Source organism: Pygocentrus nattereri, chromosome 10 (assembly GCF_015220715.1).
Source record: "Pygocentrus nattereri isolate fPygNat1 chromosome 10, fPygNat1.pri, whole genome shotgun sequence".
Classification (NCBI taxonomy): domain Eukaryota; kingdom Metazoa; phylum Chordata; class Actinopteri; order Characiformes; family Serrasalmidae; genus Pygocentrus; species Pygocentrus nattereri.
The window spans coordinates 32649681-32665396 of record NC_051220.1 but is presented as its reverse complement, the minus strand read 5'-3'; the positions used below and the strand labels follow the sequence as shown (position 1 = coordinate 32665396).

Here is a 15716-nt window from a genome sequence, read left to right as displayed (position 1 = left end):
GAATATATGACTACTGTTCAAAAGTTTGGAATCAATTATTGCATTGATAATTAGCTTTTCAAAGCTTATTTTTGGTTCTGTTCAATAATTAAATGAGTAAGTGATATATATATATATATATATATATATATATATATATATATTGGAAGTTCTATAATGCAACTATCTGTTTACAATGTTTTTTGTAAAAGTTATCTCTCTTATGTTATCTTTTCAAAGCATTCTGGCTGTTAAATTCATTATTACTTAATCACTGATGATGAAACTGTATTGGTTTTATAGTATTGAAAACACTGATCACTGAAAAACTGATTATAAACTTTTACACGGAAGTTTGTTCATTAACATTGGTGGAGTATATTTTTAATGAAAATTTGATTCACAAAACTATGTTTTATTATGTTTATGAGCTGGTACTTGTGGAGGATTTTTTGATCTCTAAAAAGCTGCAGTTGTGCAGTCTGTTTTATATCAGCATTGCCATCTTTGTAGAGAGGTAATGTGTTCTCAGTCCTCTCCTTTCATACACAGAGAGCCAAAAGTGTCCTAATTAATGTGATAACATAGAAAAATGTTTTATATAATTATATAAATGAAAAATGTCAGTATCAATTTTCATTCTGCCGGTTGCAGGCTTTTTAGGGGGCTTGCAGGAAAAGGCAATGAACCTATCTGTAAGTGTTGGAGACAAATAATGCACGTACATCTACTGAAAAAAATGGATTTTGACACATGATTTTTAACTCAAATGTTAGGATTGTCGATGTAGTGTGGTTGGAAGATAACTGGCAATTAGTTACACCACTAGTCCTGAGAAAGAGACAAAAGCAAATATGAATCCTGTCTGGATTATGCAGTCATGTCAGTTTATGGCAAGCTGGGGACAAACTATACAATTGCACCTGTATCCTTTACTCAGCGGACGTACATAGGCACATTGTTTGCAGGTCATACAGTTTATTACATCAGTAATGAACAGGATGCATGCCGTTTTTCAGCTGTTAGGAAATAACTGTGTGAAAATTCCAGGTGCTGGTTCACTCAAGTTGTTACAGCCAATCTTTAAAAGGCATAGAGCTTGAAGCTCTGAAGCAGAAGAACCCTACCTGATTCAGGATGATAACAACACTACTCTCTTTCTTCTTTCTAAGCTCCACCATTGCCTTGGAGGTAAGACATTACCCGAGTCCTCTACTTCGTCAGCAAAGTGTAGTTTTTAGAAAATGATCATTATCTGCTATGTTTCCCAAAGCCTGTGGATCTCTGGACCGAGAGGAATGGTACTGTGGGTCCAGGAGACCAGTGCACCTGTGAGGCCTTCCTGCCTGGCAGCACATTCCCCATGGGAGAGCTTGTGCAGCTAGAACAGACGGCAGTGCAGATCAGCCACAAGCTGGAACTGGAAATCGTCAAGGTAAAGGACATGCTCAAACAATAAAACCAGAACCACCAACACCACATGTTTCAGGATCCAGTCCTTGCGGGCCAAAACGCTGCAGACTGTAGCACACTGCTATATTAACACACCGGGTTCAGCTCATCAGCTAACTGACAAGGGCTTCATGAACTGAATTCAAAGCTTTAGTTGAGAGTAAATGTTAATATCCATAGCACTTTGGCCCATTAGGTCTCAAGTTTGACATGCCTGCTCTACTCTGTAGAGCTGAGAGTGTAGAGTCAAAAGTTGTTATCGATTCTGGTCCTAAAGGACTGTAGTCTAGCACAGTTTGATGATTTACTTACTGTAACATGCTGAGTAAACATGGTAATTATGATTATGATCTGAGATGTGTGAGTTTGAAGAACTTTTCAAAAGATTAAAGAATTTAAGACTAAGGATGATCTTTATCTGAATCTGATGATTGCAAGTGCATTGAAAGAACACAATGGGTGCATTTAGTGAACAAGACTTAGATGTGAGTGAAGATTAAGTGACCCTTGTTAGTCCCACAATGGGGAAATTTCACCTCTGCATTTAACCCATCCGTGAAGTGAAACACCACATACACACTAGGGGACAATGAGCACACATGCTCAGAGTGGTGGGCCCCCGGGGGATAGGTGTCTTGCTCAGTCGTATACTGTCGGCTCTGGGGATCAAACCGGCGACCTTCCGGGCACAGGGCTCATTCCCTAACCTCCAGCCCATGACTGCCCCCAATCACCTACTATTGTCTACAATTATCTTCTATCTACTGTTGTCATCATATCATCGATATAATGTTGATTTTGCATTTGGGATTTGAACATCGAAGATCTTCTTTTTGACCATGTGCATGTGATGTTAGTACATAAGGACAAGCAACATGGACCGAAAAACTCCCCAAATTTAAAAATCACTTTAAAATCTATATAAGACTCAAAGCAATATTTTGATAACTATATTAGCAGTCTACCAACGGTTTTTTTCCTAGAACTGTGCATTCAACCCATAACCCTTTAGGAAAGTTTATTTTTAAGAGAGCAGTGAAATCATGACTTTGACATCCAGGACTGATGAGTCTTGCTCCACAGTTAGCAGAGGCTCTTACTAATGCAGATGAGTCAGACTCCAGTCCTAGAAGGCCACATCACTGCAGGGTTTAGCATTCTATCTCTTTAAACATTCTTAATTCAACCCATTTGATAATTGCAAAAGCCTCGAGGAGCTAAAATTGAAGAAGGAAAACAGTCAGGTCCTCAGGGCTTTAATTGGTTTCTCTCCTTTTGCCAGGTTGAGATGTTTGAGAGCAAACTTACCATTTATATGGAGAAGGTTGTGAACCTCACAGTGTTGATCAAGATCATGGAGGATGATCCTGACTCCTATTCCGAGCTCTATATACAAGAAGTGAAGATTCAGATCAAGCAGGTGGAGGCCCTGATTCTGGAGCTTCAAGCATCCATTCAGACATCTTATACAGTGCTCATCACCATCCACAAAGAGGTAACACATATACATGAGCTGAACTTCATGCTGAATGATTGTTGTCTTGAATGCAAGATCTGTTGAATCAGGCTGTCCGTGCATTGCCAATTTCATAAAGTCAAAAATTCACCCCATAGATCACCTCCATTATTGTTGTTCTGACTCGACTGGAGACCAAATATGACAAGAACCTGGTATTGGTCACACGGAGAGAATACATCAAGCTTCAGCAGAAACTGGAGGAATGTGAGAGACGCCACAATGAAATCTTTAATCCTAACATTGGTAAGTCTGTTGTAAATATTTGCAGAATTTACATATTTGTAAATACATACATACATAATTAGCATTAAGTCAATTTCTGAGGTTTTGTACTTTGTTTTTTTCTTGTACAGGATCTTGCAACCATGGTGGCATCTCCAGACTTAGTAAACCAATCATAAGCCAGCTGAATGCAAACTTGAATGCAGGTTACATGTATGGAGGGTGGGGCAAAGATTCAAAGCCCCTGCCTGGCTCTGAAAATATGTACTGGTACTCTGCTTCCACTGATACATCGGTCAGATATGTTAGTGTTTATACTGACTACTACAGTCTGATCATGAGACAGGCAAAGAAAACATATGACCTCTATGCTACAAATAGGGACTGGCGAGGTACAGGTAATAATTATGTCATACGTAATAACACGCTGTACTATCAGTTTGCGAACCCTTTCAGCATGGCTAAGTACAATATGACCAGTCAGACAGCAGAGTACAGGGTGGTCCCAAAAGCAAGCAAAAGATTTTCCTACCATTATTCAGCAAATCAGAACTTAGACTTTGCAGCTGATGAGAATGGACTGTGGGTAACATATGCTACAGAGGAATCGAAGGGTAAACTGGTGCTGGGAAAGATAGACGAGGTTGCGTTCGCACTAAAAGAAGTTTGGCAGACCAGTGTCTTCAAGCCATCTGTGGGCAATACCTTTATGGTATGTGGAGTTCTTTATGCTACAAGATCTGTAGACATCCACACCGATGAGATCTTCTACATGTACAACACTCGCACAAGGAAGGAGAACTATGTCAGCATTCCCTTTAAGAAATTCCAGGAGAATTATGTGTACCTTGATTATAATCCCACTGATCAGAAACTGTACATGTTCAACAGAGGGTATTATGTCAGCTATCATGTTTGGTTCAATCAAAACAACCAAACAAATAAACCACAGCTCCTGATATGAGGCTGGATTGATTAAAATACAGCTGAAAATGTATGTGGCATTTGGTGGTGTGTCTACTGAGACACACAGAACACTTAAATGTTCTTAATTTCGTTTCTTTTCTGATAATAAAATCTTATGAGCAGCATATCTGCGTGAGTCTTTTTGAATGTTATTTTATACTTTGGTTAACAGTGTTTATATACCAGGCTGCAGTTAATGTAATCTGAAAAGTATTTTCAGATGAAATTCACTTGTAATATTGCAATCATAATTCTGTTGGAAAATATTAAATGCATTGTATAAACTATACTGAATGTTTAAAGGGAAACTCAAGAACAAAAGGCACTTGTCTCATTTATGAGAACAGATATTTATGAGAACAGTATCATATACACATAAAACGAGTCATTTGGATTACCCATATTTCTGAGCTTTTAGAACTCAATAAAACATGAGTCATTCCATGCCAGTTGTTCTATAGCATGCACTGTCAAATGATTGATGTCCAGGAAAAATGTCAAGCAAAACTTTCAACCCTGTTACCAAACTTTTTTAACTATTGAGGGCATTTATTGGCATAAAATCAACTGGAGAGGAGAGGAATGAAGGTCAGTAGAGACAAGACGGAATACATGTGTGTGAATGAGAGGGAGGCAGGTGGAAAGGTGAAGATACAAGGAGTAGAGGTCGTAAAGGTGGATGACTTCAAATATCTTGGGTCAACCATCCAGAGCAATGGACAGTGCAAAAAAGAGGTGAGGAAGAGGGTGCAGGCAGGGTGGAGTGGGTGGAGACGGATGTCAGGGCTGATGTGTGACAGAAGGATAGCAGCAAGAGTGAAAGGGAAGGTTTACAAGACAGTAGTGCGTCCTGCTATGATGTATGGTTTGGAGACTGTGGCTCTGTCTAAAAGACAGGAGGCTGAGCTGGAGGTGGCGGAGATGAAGATGCTGGGATTTTCATTGGGAGTGACAAGGATGGACAAGATTAGAAATGAGCAGATCAGAGGGACAGTGAAGGTGGAGCAGTTTGGAGATAAAGCCAGAGAGGCCAGGTTGAGATGGTTTGGACATGTGTTGAGGAGGAATAGTGGATATATTGGGCAAAGAATGTTGGAGATGGAGCTGCCGGATAGAAGGAGAAGAGGTAGACCTCAGAGAAGGTTTATGGATGTAGTGAAGGTGGACATGGAGATGGTTGGTGTAAAAGTAGAGGAGGCAGTGGATAGGGCAAGATGGAGGCAGATGATCCGCTGTCGCGACCCCTAAAGGGAGCGGCCGAAAGAAGAAGAAGAAAATGTCATTCATAGTGTTGTATTACTACCCAGGTAATATTTCAGCAGTCATTCTGTAAGTAGTTGAAGGTAATATTAATTGTGCAATTCAGAACCTGAGTAAATAAAAAATATATATAACTAATATAACTAAAAACTACTCAAAGCACAACTTTACATTGTTTCATGGATACCCATGACCCATGATACCCATGATGTTCTACTGAAGGTTACAGCCAGTGCAGTTCCAACATATAACACACTATAACACAGCTGTCTTCAGCTGTCTATTCAGATGCAGTTCATAATACACCACAAGTGCTTTACATAAACCGAAATAATCAAACTGTATTAACAAATACTCAAACATGGCTTATTAAGTGTTTAATTTCATTATCGGTTCCATCAAGACACAGCTGATTGCTTTATGGTTGGACTGTTAAGGGTCATTTTCAACCCTATCTTTCAGGTACTCTGATATGATTTATGTACTTATTGAATCCCTGGTTATACTAAAAATGTCAAATAAATAAACAAATAAATAAAGTAATCATTCACTGCAGAAAAGTGGCAACATTTAGTCTAAAATCTATTAAAATAGCTGGCACTAAATTATCTGTACCTTGCAAAAGTAAATAAGGAGTAAATAAAAACACTAGACAACTTCTTTATTTAAATAAACAAATTTAGAAGCAGAAATTAGAAATATAGCACTGCGAAAAAATAGGAGGCCACCCCCTTATTTATTTAAATTCACATCAAAACAGTCAACCAGTTAAAGTTATTCACTTTTCCATGTCAGGCAGAACACATTATTTTTAATAACAAATTGCAAATTCTGAAGACTCAATAATGAGATAATATATTTTTTTACAGTATCTAATCACTTTTATTGCAGCTTCCACTCTTTTCAGGAGACTTACTTTCAGTTATTTAAAGATGAAAAACTTGTATTTATTGAAACTTGGAAATTAAAGAAATGGAAGTTGGTCTCCAACTGCAGCACATTACTGTGCCTGCTGTACCAACAAACAAGAATTTATCAGCTAATGACTATGACATAAATAAAAATGCTCACACTGGAAACTTAAATTAGTTTCCTTGAAAAAAATTACGTTAGTTAACACGTTCAAGCTTAAATTGCTTTCTATATGAGTTATAGTTACTTTCTGCAGCAGGTAAGGTTAACTCAGACAGCTCAGTCATTGTAAATGGTGTTCACTGAGCTGGCAGTGCTCCACTATTTCAAGTTCTGTTCACTCCTGAATTAGTTAGGTTAACGTGCATCAAACACTTTTTCTTGTGTAAGCCATGCAGTCATGCTGAGGTTGAAAGTGTTCTCGACCAGACGTTTCTTTACATAGAAAGGCGTGTTTTTCCATAGATTCCTTATTGTATCAGGTGGGTTTCAGTCTACAATCACTTTGCCAGCATAGTAGCTGTTATGTTATCAGCTGTTTGATGCAATACATTTTCCCATATAATCACACATGTTGCAAACGACCAACTTTCTTTGTCCACCAATAAGTAACGAATTAGCATTGCCACAATGCTGCAAGCAAACATGAATGTGTACATAAGTCATCTACCAAAGTTTATTACCAATCTTCACTTGAAATATCAGCCAGCAATAACTATGGGAATGTGAAAGATGTTCAGGATGTACCTGATAACTTCAGCTTTAAAAGTCGATGGTTTAGGACAGCTCCAATCACTCACTGGAAAAAGCCTGAGACAGAATGCATCTTTTTCTTCTGCTCATCCTTTTTGCGAGCCCAACATATGCATGGCTGGTAGGAATTTCGTTCTTTAGATGTCAGTACTTGCATAAAAATGAAACTAGTGTATTAAGTTCAGTTATCTAATTTTATGCTTGTCTTTCCAGCCACTGGAGGACTGGGGCTCAGGCAATGTGACCGGCTCTGTGGGAGAATCTGGCCAATGTATCTGCCATGTGTTCTTGCCTGACACCATGTTCCCTGCGGACCGTGTGGAGAGTGTCCAGATATCCACCAATAAGCTGACCATGGACGTGGAGCTCCACATCAGCAAGGTGCATTCTGCAGTATCTGCTGTTATGAACACAGGGGTGGAGGATGCAAAATGTAACCTTGTTTGCCTTTTGCTATGTGATACCATGTGATCGTGAAATGTTCTTTCTTCCTCTTCAGCTGATCAGTTTTAAAGCACAGCTGGTTGTTCTTCTCGAGGAGCTCTCCAACTTGACTCTCCGTCTGGAAGTGGTGGAGAGTGGACCTGATAAGTATGTGAAACTGGAGTTTGAGCTTCTAAGGATCGAGCTGAGAGAGTTTGAAGCGATCGTCACAGAACTGAAAACATCTCTCAACTCCTCCTCACCAGCATTTGATAGCCTTTACAATGAGGTAGGAACGTTTTACAGTGAATATTTACTGTGTTTGCATTGCATTAAGAATTTCAAGTATGGTTTCTGTACTGTGCTTTTAAAATTCTCTATTACTCTATTACTGTTTTTATTAAAGATGCACAATAATATCCTAAACATGTATATATATATATATATATATATACACATATAATATACACATCAAATATATATTTGATGATGTATTTATTGTATTTATTGTTCTCTGGAATAGCAGAACATTCCTTCAAATCCAGGCCTTGAATCCAGTTTCTTGTTCTGGAATTTGTAGTGACTGGTAGGTTTGACACTAGATGGCTGATCAGTTTCATTTATACTTCTATTAAGTACTTGTGATTGCAAAATACTGGACCAGAAACTAGATCCAGGGTCTAAATTGAAAAACTATGGTGATACTGGGCTGCTGGGCTTAAATGTATGCACTTTGTCAGTTTTATAACCCTATAAATACAGTTTATATTTCTATTTAATGCTAATTCACATAAATAGGTAAAAATGTAGGTGGAAGTTCTGTTACTGCATTGTTTACATGTGTTTTCCTAACTTACAAATTCAGACTCAGAAATATATCTACATGTTTCATGTTTAACACAATAAATTGGCACAAACACAACATTCAGTTGATATAATTATCCCAAATATTATATTCACTATATAGTGAACTCGTCTGTAGAATAACAACAGAAATTAAGTCAATTTATGAATTTTTAAACTCTAATCTAATGAAATGTATAAGAGTTCTGTATTTATCAGTCAAAACTAGTGCAATGTAATAACAATTTTAATGAATTACTAATTCTTCAAGCTTCATTTATTACTTTACACCAGGGGTATTTAATTACAATTCAATAAGGTCGACTTAGAGAATATTTCATCAAGTAAAGGTCCGGAACGTCATAATGTCCAACATGCATTATGATTCAGTGCCATATACTGTTTACTGAAGTAGTAGGTATATTAACATCTTATACAGTCAGCAACTGAATGTCAAATTAAATAAAGTACAATTCAGTCATTATTTATTGTCAGTTTTCTCTTTTTAGAGCACATCATGTAAAATAACTTCCCTGACTCACTTTCTTCTCTTTCTGTTGTTTCTTGCCTCATCCCTCCCCTGTGTGTGCGTCACTCACTCGAGTCTCAGTGCTCATTGTAATGCACAGATCTGATTGGCTGAGTAGCATCATGTGTGATATTTACAATGCACGCAATTGGTCTGTGAGTTTCCCTGCTGCTAGAGTGGTACAGTAATGACTTGAAAGGATTAAAATAGGACCACCCCATCAAAATGAAATGATTATCCATCGTTTATTGGTTAGGGCAGCGCCTGGGTCCAGACTTGGACAGCCGTCCACCTGTTACTGATCTCTGCTCTACACTTTACAGCAAACAGTCACGATTTCATTCATTTACTTTTAATATGGTATTTTGTGCATAGTCACAAATATCAATTGATATAATAACTAGTCCCGCGACCCTGTATGAGAAGCGGCTTAGAAAATGGATGGATGGATGGATGGATAATAACTAGTAACAATAATAATCATAATAATGGCAATGACAAGAAACAAGTAATCAATAAAAAAAGATCTGAATCAATAAAATAAGAATAACAATGAATATAAGAACTTAAAATGTTATGGTTTTTAAAATATTTTTCATACTCGGAAAATATTCCGAAAGTAGGAGCTTCTGTTGTCATTTACAACTGTCAAACTGTGTTACAGCTCTCCCCTTATATAGTGTCCCTCATAAAAAAACAGGCATCCTGACATTTTTAGTAGACAGATAAAAGATTTTACAGTTATTCAGATACAGGGATCCATCTTACAATAAAAGATGAAAAAAGTAACCCCTGGCTCATGTCTCCATATGGGTATGTAGCTGAAACTACCTGCTGTCAAAGAGGATAGATAGATAGATAGATAGATAGATAGATAGATAGATAGATAGATAGATAGATAGATAGATAGATAGATAGATAGATAGATAGATAGATAGATAGATACTTTATTGATCCCGAAGGAAATTTAGGAACGATTTATAAAACATGTGCAGCACAAATAAGGCACTTGAAGTAAGTGATTAAAAAATATACATGCTGTTTTAGCTGTCCTACTGTTGCAGCTGTATTTGTTGTACCATGCAAGAATAAATATTAGATTGCATTGGGCCTAAAATTTCCATATCAGTGCCGACCTATTTTTTTCTGTTTATGGTGACCTTAGGTAGAGCAGTTGTGACCTTTAGCACAACTGTTGGGGATCCAAATAAACCAATACAACTTAATATTTGTCATGTTAGCTTAATAAACCAAACTCAAGCTGAACTGCATCAAATCAATTATTTTCAAAATTTCTGCATAATTAAATGGTTGAGATGTAAACAACATCATTGAGAAGTTGTGGTGGGGGTAGGAACCCCTTGAAGAGGGCTTCTGAAGAGTTGAATACTTTAAGAGGCCTTGCAGAAAGTTGGTTATGAATATGCTGCCTGACACCTGAAATATTATTTTACTAAACTTTTGAGGACGTTTTGACTTAAAATATAGCTTTTAAAATGCATTCTTGGTGAAGAAGGACACATAGGGCCTGTTCCATCAATAGCATTACATATAAAGAGATGACTCGTGTATGATCACTGCTGGTTTTGGTTGGTAAATGGCTATATTTGCATTGCATTCTAACAAACTATTTCACATTAAATCATCCTGACTTTGCGTACAGCTTAACCACTGAGTTATGAAGAAAGTTTTGAAAATTTGTTTTTTCCCTTTTCCCTTTTATCTCTTAAAGATTCGCAATATGAGCATGATTGTAGATCAGCTGGAAAGCTACGACCAGAGCAACTTAGAGGTGATTCGCATTGAGTTTGCCAAGCTTCAGAAGAAGCTAGAGAAATGCAGAGATGAACAGGACGACTTCTCCAATGTACAGATAGGTAATGTTGATGTATCCATCGCCTTCTAAGTTCATTGAATTTAGCTATTTACACTGAAAATATGTTTGATGTGCATATAAGTTCTGCTGTGCAGTGTGCTTATGCTACATTGGAGCCTTTGTTTTGATTATTTTATAAGTATTTATAAGACAAATTACAGTCTTGACTAATTTTTCAAATATTCATCAAGCAGTTGTGAATATATTCACTTTGCTTATTCTTCTCAGGTTCCTGCAAGCACAGAGGAATCCTGAAAGTTGGCAAACCTGTAGTCAGCCAGCTGAATGCAAACTTGAATTCAGGTTACACGTATGGAGGATGGGGAAAAGACACCAACCCCCTGCCCGGCTCTGAAAATATGTACTGGTACTCTGCTTCCACTGATACATCGGTCAGATATGTTAGTGTTTATACTGACTACTACAGTCTGATCATGAGACAGGCAAAGAAAACATATGACCTCTATGCTACAAATAGGGACTGGCGAGGTACAGGTAATAATTATATCATACGTAATAACACGCTGTACTATCAGTTTGCGAACCCTTTCAGCATGGCTAAGTACAACATGACCAGTCAGACAGCAGAGTACAGGGTGGTCCCAAAAGCAAGCAAAAGATTTTCCTACCATTATTCAGCAAATCAGAACTTAGACTTCGCAGCTGATGAGACTGGACTGTGGGTAACGTATGCTACAGAGGAATCGAAGGGTAAACTGGTGCTGGGGAAGATAGACGAGGCCGCATTTGCATTGTCAGAGGTTTGGGAAACTAGCATTTTCAAACAGTCTGTGACTAACGCCTTCATGATTTGTGGTGTTCTTTATGCTACACAATCTGTAGACATCAACACAGAGGAGATCTTCTACACTTATGACACTCATACAAGACAGGAGAGCTATGTTAGCATTGCTTTTGAGAAGTTCCTGGATTTCTATGTCAACCTGGACTACAACCCCACAAATCAGAAGCTGTATATGTACAACAAAGGCTACTATGTCTCATATCCTGTGAAGTTCAAGAGTGCCTAGATGCTCTCTGGCAGACTGGCTTGATTGAAAAGCCTGTTTACATATGTAAGCTTAATGCATTAATTCCTGGATTTCATGCAGCAATAAAATTTTGTCTTTTCTCAGAAATAAAACTGAATTTAAGCATTGCAATATTTGGGCTGTTCATCTTCATTTACGTTAACAGTTATTTGATTTTGTTTGTGTTCTTTGTTGAGCTTGTTCCTATTTAATTATGTAAACCACAATAGCAGGGGATTTTTAGGGTGGCAGTGGCATGGGACAGAACTGTGGTGATAATTTCAACACTGATTTTCATGTGGTGTGGAGCAATTAGGAAGCATTAAAGTAATAATTAGTGAAAACACAAACCAACACAATTTTGAGCTTAGCTTGTAGTTGATCAGCCATGACGTGTTTTTTATTGTCTGCTTCTTATCAATGAAGTAATGCCCAGTTACCACTGTGTTAAATATATGCCTAAATTATCACACAGTTGCCTCAAACCACGTCCAGATATTATATTAACTCAAATAGACTTGATTCAGGCTTGAAGAAGGATGCAACTTAATACATTCACACTGGAGTGTAGGTTGGGTCTCATTGTTTTCTAGGAGAATGTACAGAGATATTTAAAAAATCAGTTTTCAGATTTTCCTTTCCCATAGGTTGTGCCAGTAAAGGCAAACTGCCTATTAATGATCATTTCCAATGGAAACCAGTCCCATTGCATTTTGCACCATTTTTGGTGCAGAAATACAAACTAAAGACAAAATTACAAGCATATTACTATTTTCCACTTCAAACATTTCATGGCAACTGAGAGAAAATTCATTGCTTCCTTTAATAATACACTTTAGATTGTAAATGAGGAGGAACTCTCATGGTTGGATTCGTCAGATAGGTGTATTGGCTCTGATGTTTGCTGGGAGGAGCGTACCGAGGAGAAGTATCTCTTCCTTAAGCACCACAGGTCTTCCGTAATCTGACAGAAATGATTCCTGAATTTCTCTCCGATGAAGGCGTAGAGGATAGGGTTGATGCAGCAGTGGAGGTAGGCCAAAGCCAATAGGATGTTCTGTTCTGCCTCACACATGCACTGCCTTGTGCCTCTGGTAGTTCTGCACCTTGAGCAGAGTTAACACGATGCTGCAGTAGCAGAAGCCCATCACAGGCATGGGCACAAAGAAACCCACAGTGACCTGCGTGCTGGGTACCAGGACTCTCATCAGATTCGTTGTTGTACCTGTCTCCAAGCTGAGGACACACTCAGCTTCTATTATTCCATCAAAGCTCTTCTCCTCATACCGATCATAGAAGATGAACGTTGGCAGGGACAATGCAATGGCAAGAAGCCAGATTATTGAGCAAATGAGTCGGCTGTATATCTGGGGTTTGGTGTGAATTTCAATGGAACGGCTTGCTTTAACGATGGCCACGTAGCGGTCTCCATTGATGCAGGCCAACAGCAGCATGCTGCAGTACAGGTTGATGCTGTACGTTCCTGTTAACAGTTTACCTGCCCAGCTGCCCATTCTCCAGCTGTATTGCTCGTTATATATGATCAGTGGCAGGGAAATGACAAAGAGGAGATCTGCTAAGCCACATTGACCAGGTAGATGTCGGTCATGGTCTTGGCCTTTCTATAGAATGTATATGGGACAAGAACCAGAACATTTCCCACTAGTCCAAGGGCACAAATGAAAAAGGTTTGTATTGTCATTTGTTGTCCATGGTTACCGTTCAGATCACATGGTGATGTTTCATCTTCCCCCAGTCATAAAACGAAGAGTTATCATCTGCTTCATTATCGTATACAATATAGATATATTGTGACATGCTGTAAAGAAAGAAGAATGAATGAAACATTAATCATGCATCATATTTATGTCACATTACAACAGCTGCATCATTGAGTTGCATCTTAAGCTCTGCCTTCATGAGCACTGCAATGGTCTCCAAACTAGGTAGGATTCCACTGTATCCCATATGCAAAGGAAGTATATTTCCTTATATCTTTCAAAATATGTGTCTAAGTTTGTAGTATATTCCCTTGTATTCATTAAAATTGACACAATTAAATACATTTAGCACGTACATGTTACAACTTCACATTTTTAATATGAGCAAAAATATGAACATTTTCTTCCATATTGGGTTAATCCTGAATTCAGTAATTGTTTCTTTTTTGCAATGCTAAGAATGACCAACCATCCAAACAATACCCACACTGGGGTCATGTTGTGGGGGTCCTAGCCAGTGAAGAATGCTGTTCCAGTCAGATGCAAAGACAATGGTTCATTGCACTCATGTACACTTATGCCTACCTAATTCTAAGTAGGTCACTCATTATGATATTAAAGTACTAAAACATGTAATTGTCTACAGTCTAAAAACACTGTATTCATACATTCATAATAATAATAATAATAATAATTCACCCATTCTCTAAGCTGCTTAATAATAATAATAATAATAATAATAATCATAATAATAATTATTATTATTCCATTTTAAGATAAGGGATATAAACCAGTATAAATGAAACTGTGTGACTAAATACTGCCAACTCCAACCTCAGGTTATCTAGTCCTGTAAACAGTTTGACTGGTTATCAAAATAAACACATCACATAGTCACACATAACAAAACATAAGCAGATATTATGACTTAGATTTGTATACTTATAAAGATCATCTAATGCTATAAATGATGAGTAAACCAAAAACATAAATGACTATCCAAAAAAAACCAAAAACTTTGAACACACTCTGTATTCCATACCTGTGCTGAGGATACAAGTTTGCCTAGACATTAAGTACTTCCTCATTTTGGTTTGTGCCCACCCCACTCCTCATAAAATGCCACCAGTACTCCACCAGTTGATCCCTTTCAAGAGAAAAATAGTCACAGAACATATACATATAAATTACATATTACATATAAAGTAATATTATAACTCAGTGACCTTCACAATCCACTTAAATAAACATACAGAAAGAGCATTTAAAATGAAAGTAAGAAAAGCCAGCCTGTACAGTTTCTCTGCCACATCTGCTCTCGTCCTGCAGCCAAGACTTCATTTCTGTCAGAACTTATAGCCCTAAATATCTGGCTACATATTTAAAGCTGTCTAAAATGTGTTTTGGTAAATAGATCAGTTCACAAACACAAACAGAGGCGTCCTTTTAAAGAACCCCACTTCCATCGTTTGGTTTGGCACTTTCATAGCAGTGTAGTGTTTTTCAGTGGTTTCCCAATCAATGGTACAAACACCAAAGACTGAATTTCAGTCAAAGTTGCCCCTTTGATTATTTTTATGTAATAAAATATGTGTGCACCAGGAATATGGAAAATGTATATACTGTTACAGAGGCATTGAAGTTGCTTTGAGTCATAAATGGATTTTTATTAGTTGAACAAACCCTGTGCTGTAAATCCAGCTAATCTTTATAAATCAGTAAGGAATTTATACCTGCACATGATATTGTTACATGCACACATATTACACCTGAAACAAAATTTCCACTTTCAGTAGTAAAATTGATGGAGGGTTCGGTTTAAAGATTAAAAAAAAACACAAAAAAGAATTTACAGTAACACATATGAAAGAAGCTTGATTTCAGTCTTTAACCAGTCAAACTTTACCAAAGATCAAGATCCCTCCACGGCACAAACCCAAATGAACCATATATAGTCATTTTAACTTTCTAATATTGTAGATTATTCTTGCATTTTCTTGTATTTTCAGCTGAGGTCTTCTGACATCTGTGTGGTTTTATGCTCCAAGAAACAGCAACAATTCATTTCAATACGACAGTTTTCCAACCTCTCGTCACACCAAATTAAACAGGCCGTTTTTGTTACTGTGCCTTTAAGACTGATATGCAAATGAGCTAGGATATTTTTGGCTGCCTACTGAGTGTCTTACACTCTGGAATCAGTTCATGTAGGCCTTGCTAATCAGCTGAT

General features: G+C 37.5%; 2 protein-coding genes and 1 pseudogene across 2 annotated transcripts; 2 read left to right on the top strand and 1 right to left on the bottom strand.

Moving 5' to 3' along the window:
* Positions 1-1096: 1096 nt before the first annotated feature.
* On the top strand, positions 1097-4261 carry si:ch211-173a9.7 (olfactomedin-4). Its single transcript, XM_017690705.2, has 5 exons — positions 1097-1170; positions 1253-1414; positions 2714-2926; positions 3046-3193; positions 3304-4261. The coding sequence occupies exons 1-5, from the start codon at positions 1117-1119 to the stop codon at positions 4134-4136; spliced, it is 1410 nt and encodes a 469-aa protein (XP_017546194.1). The 5' UTR covers positions 1097-1116; the 3' UTR covers positions 4137-4261.
* A 2784-nt stretch (positions 4262-7045) lies between these two features.
* Positions 7046-11894, top strand: si:ch211-173a9.6 (olfactomedin-4). The gene is made up of 5 exons (XM_037541832.1): positions 7046-7184; positions 7277-7444; positions 7563-7775; positions 10591-10735; positions 10963-11894. The coding sequence occupies exons 1-5, from the start codon at positions 7131-7133 to the stop codon at positions 11763-11765; spliced, it is 1383 nt and encodes a 460-aa protein (XP_037397729.1). The 5' UTR covers positions 7046-7130; the 3' UTR covers positions 11766-11894.
* Positions 11895-12600: 706 nt separating this feature from the next.
* Positions 12601-13467, bottom strand: LOC108423411 (annotated as a pseudogene).
* Positions 13468-15716: the final 2249 nt, after the last annotated feature.

What these genes read in the sequence shown, in the direction of transcription:
- si:ch211-173a9.6 (XM_037541832.1), top strand. Translation starts at nt 7,131, where the DNA reads ATGCATCTTTTTCTTCTGCTCATCCTTTTTGCGAGCCCAACATATGCA. An exon ending in TGGAGCTCCACATCAGCAAG is followed by an intron (nt 7,445 to 7,562) that starts GTGCATTCTGCA and finishes CTTCCTCTTCAG; the next exon opens with CTGATCAGTTTTAAAGCACA. An exon ending in CTTCTCCAATGTACAGATAG is followed by an intron (nt 10,736 to 10,962) that starts GTAATGTTGATG and finishes TATTCTTCTCAG; the next exon opens with GTTCCTGCAAGCACAGAGGA.
- si:ch211-173a9.7 (XM_017690705.2), top strand. Translation starts at nt 1,117, where the DNA reads ATGATAACAACACTACTCTCTTTCTTCTTTCTAAGCTCCACCATTGCC. An exon ending in GCTCCACCATTGCCTTGGAG is followed by an intron (nt 1,171 to 1,252) that starts GTAAGACATTAC and finishes TGTTTCCCAAAG; the next exon opens with CCTGTGGATCTCTGGACCGA. An exon ending in TCATCACCATCCACAAAGAG is followed by an intron (nt 2,927 to 3,045) that starts GTAACACATATA and finishes TTCACCCCATAG; the next exon opens with ATCACCTCCATTATTGTTGT.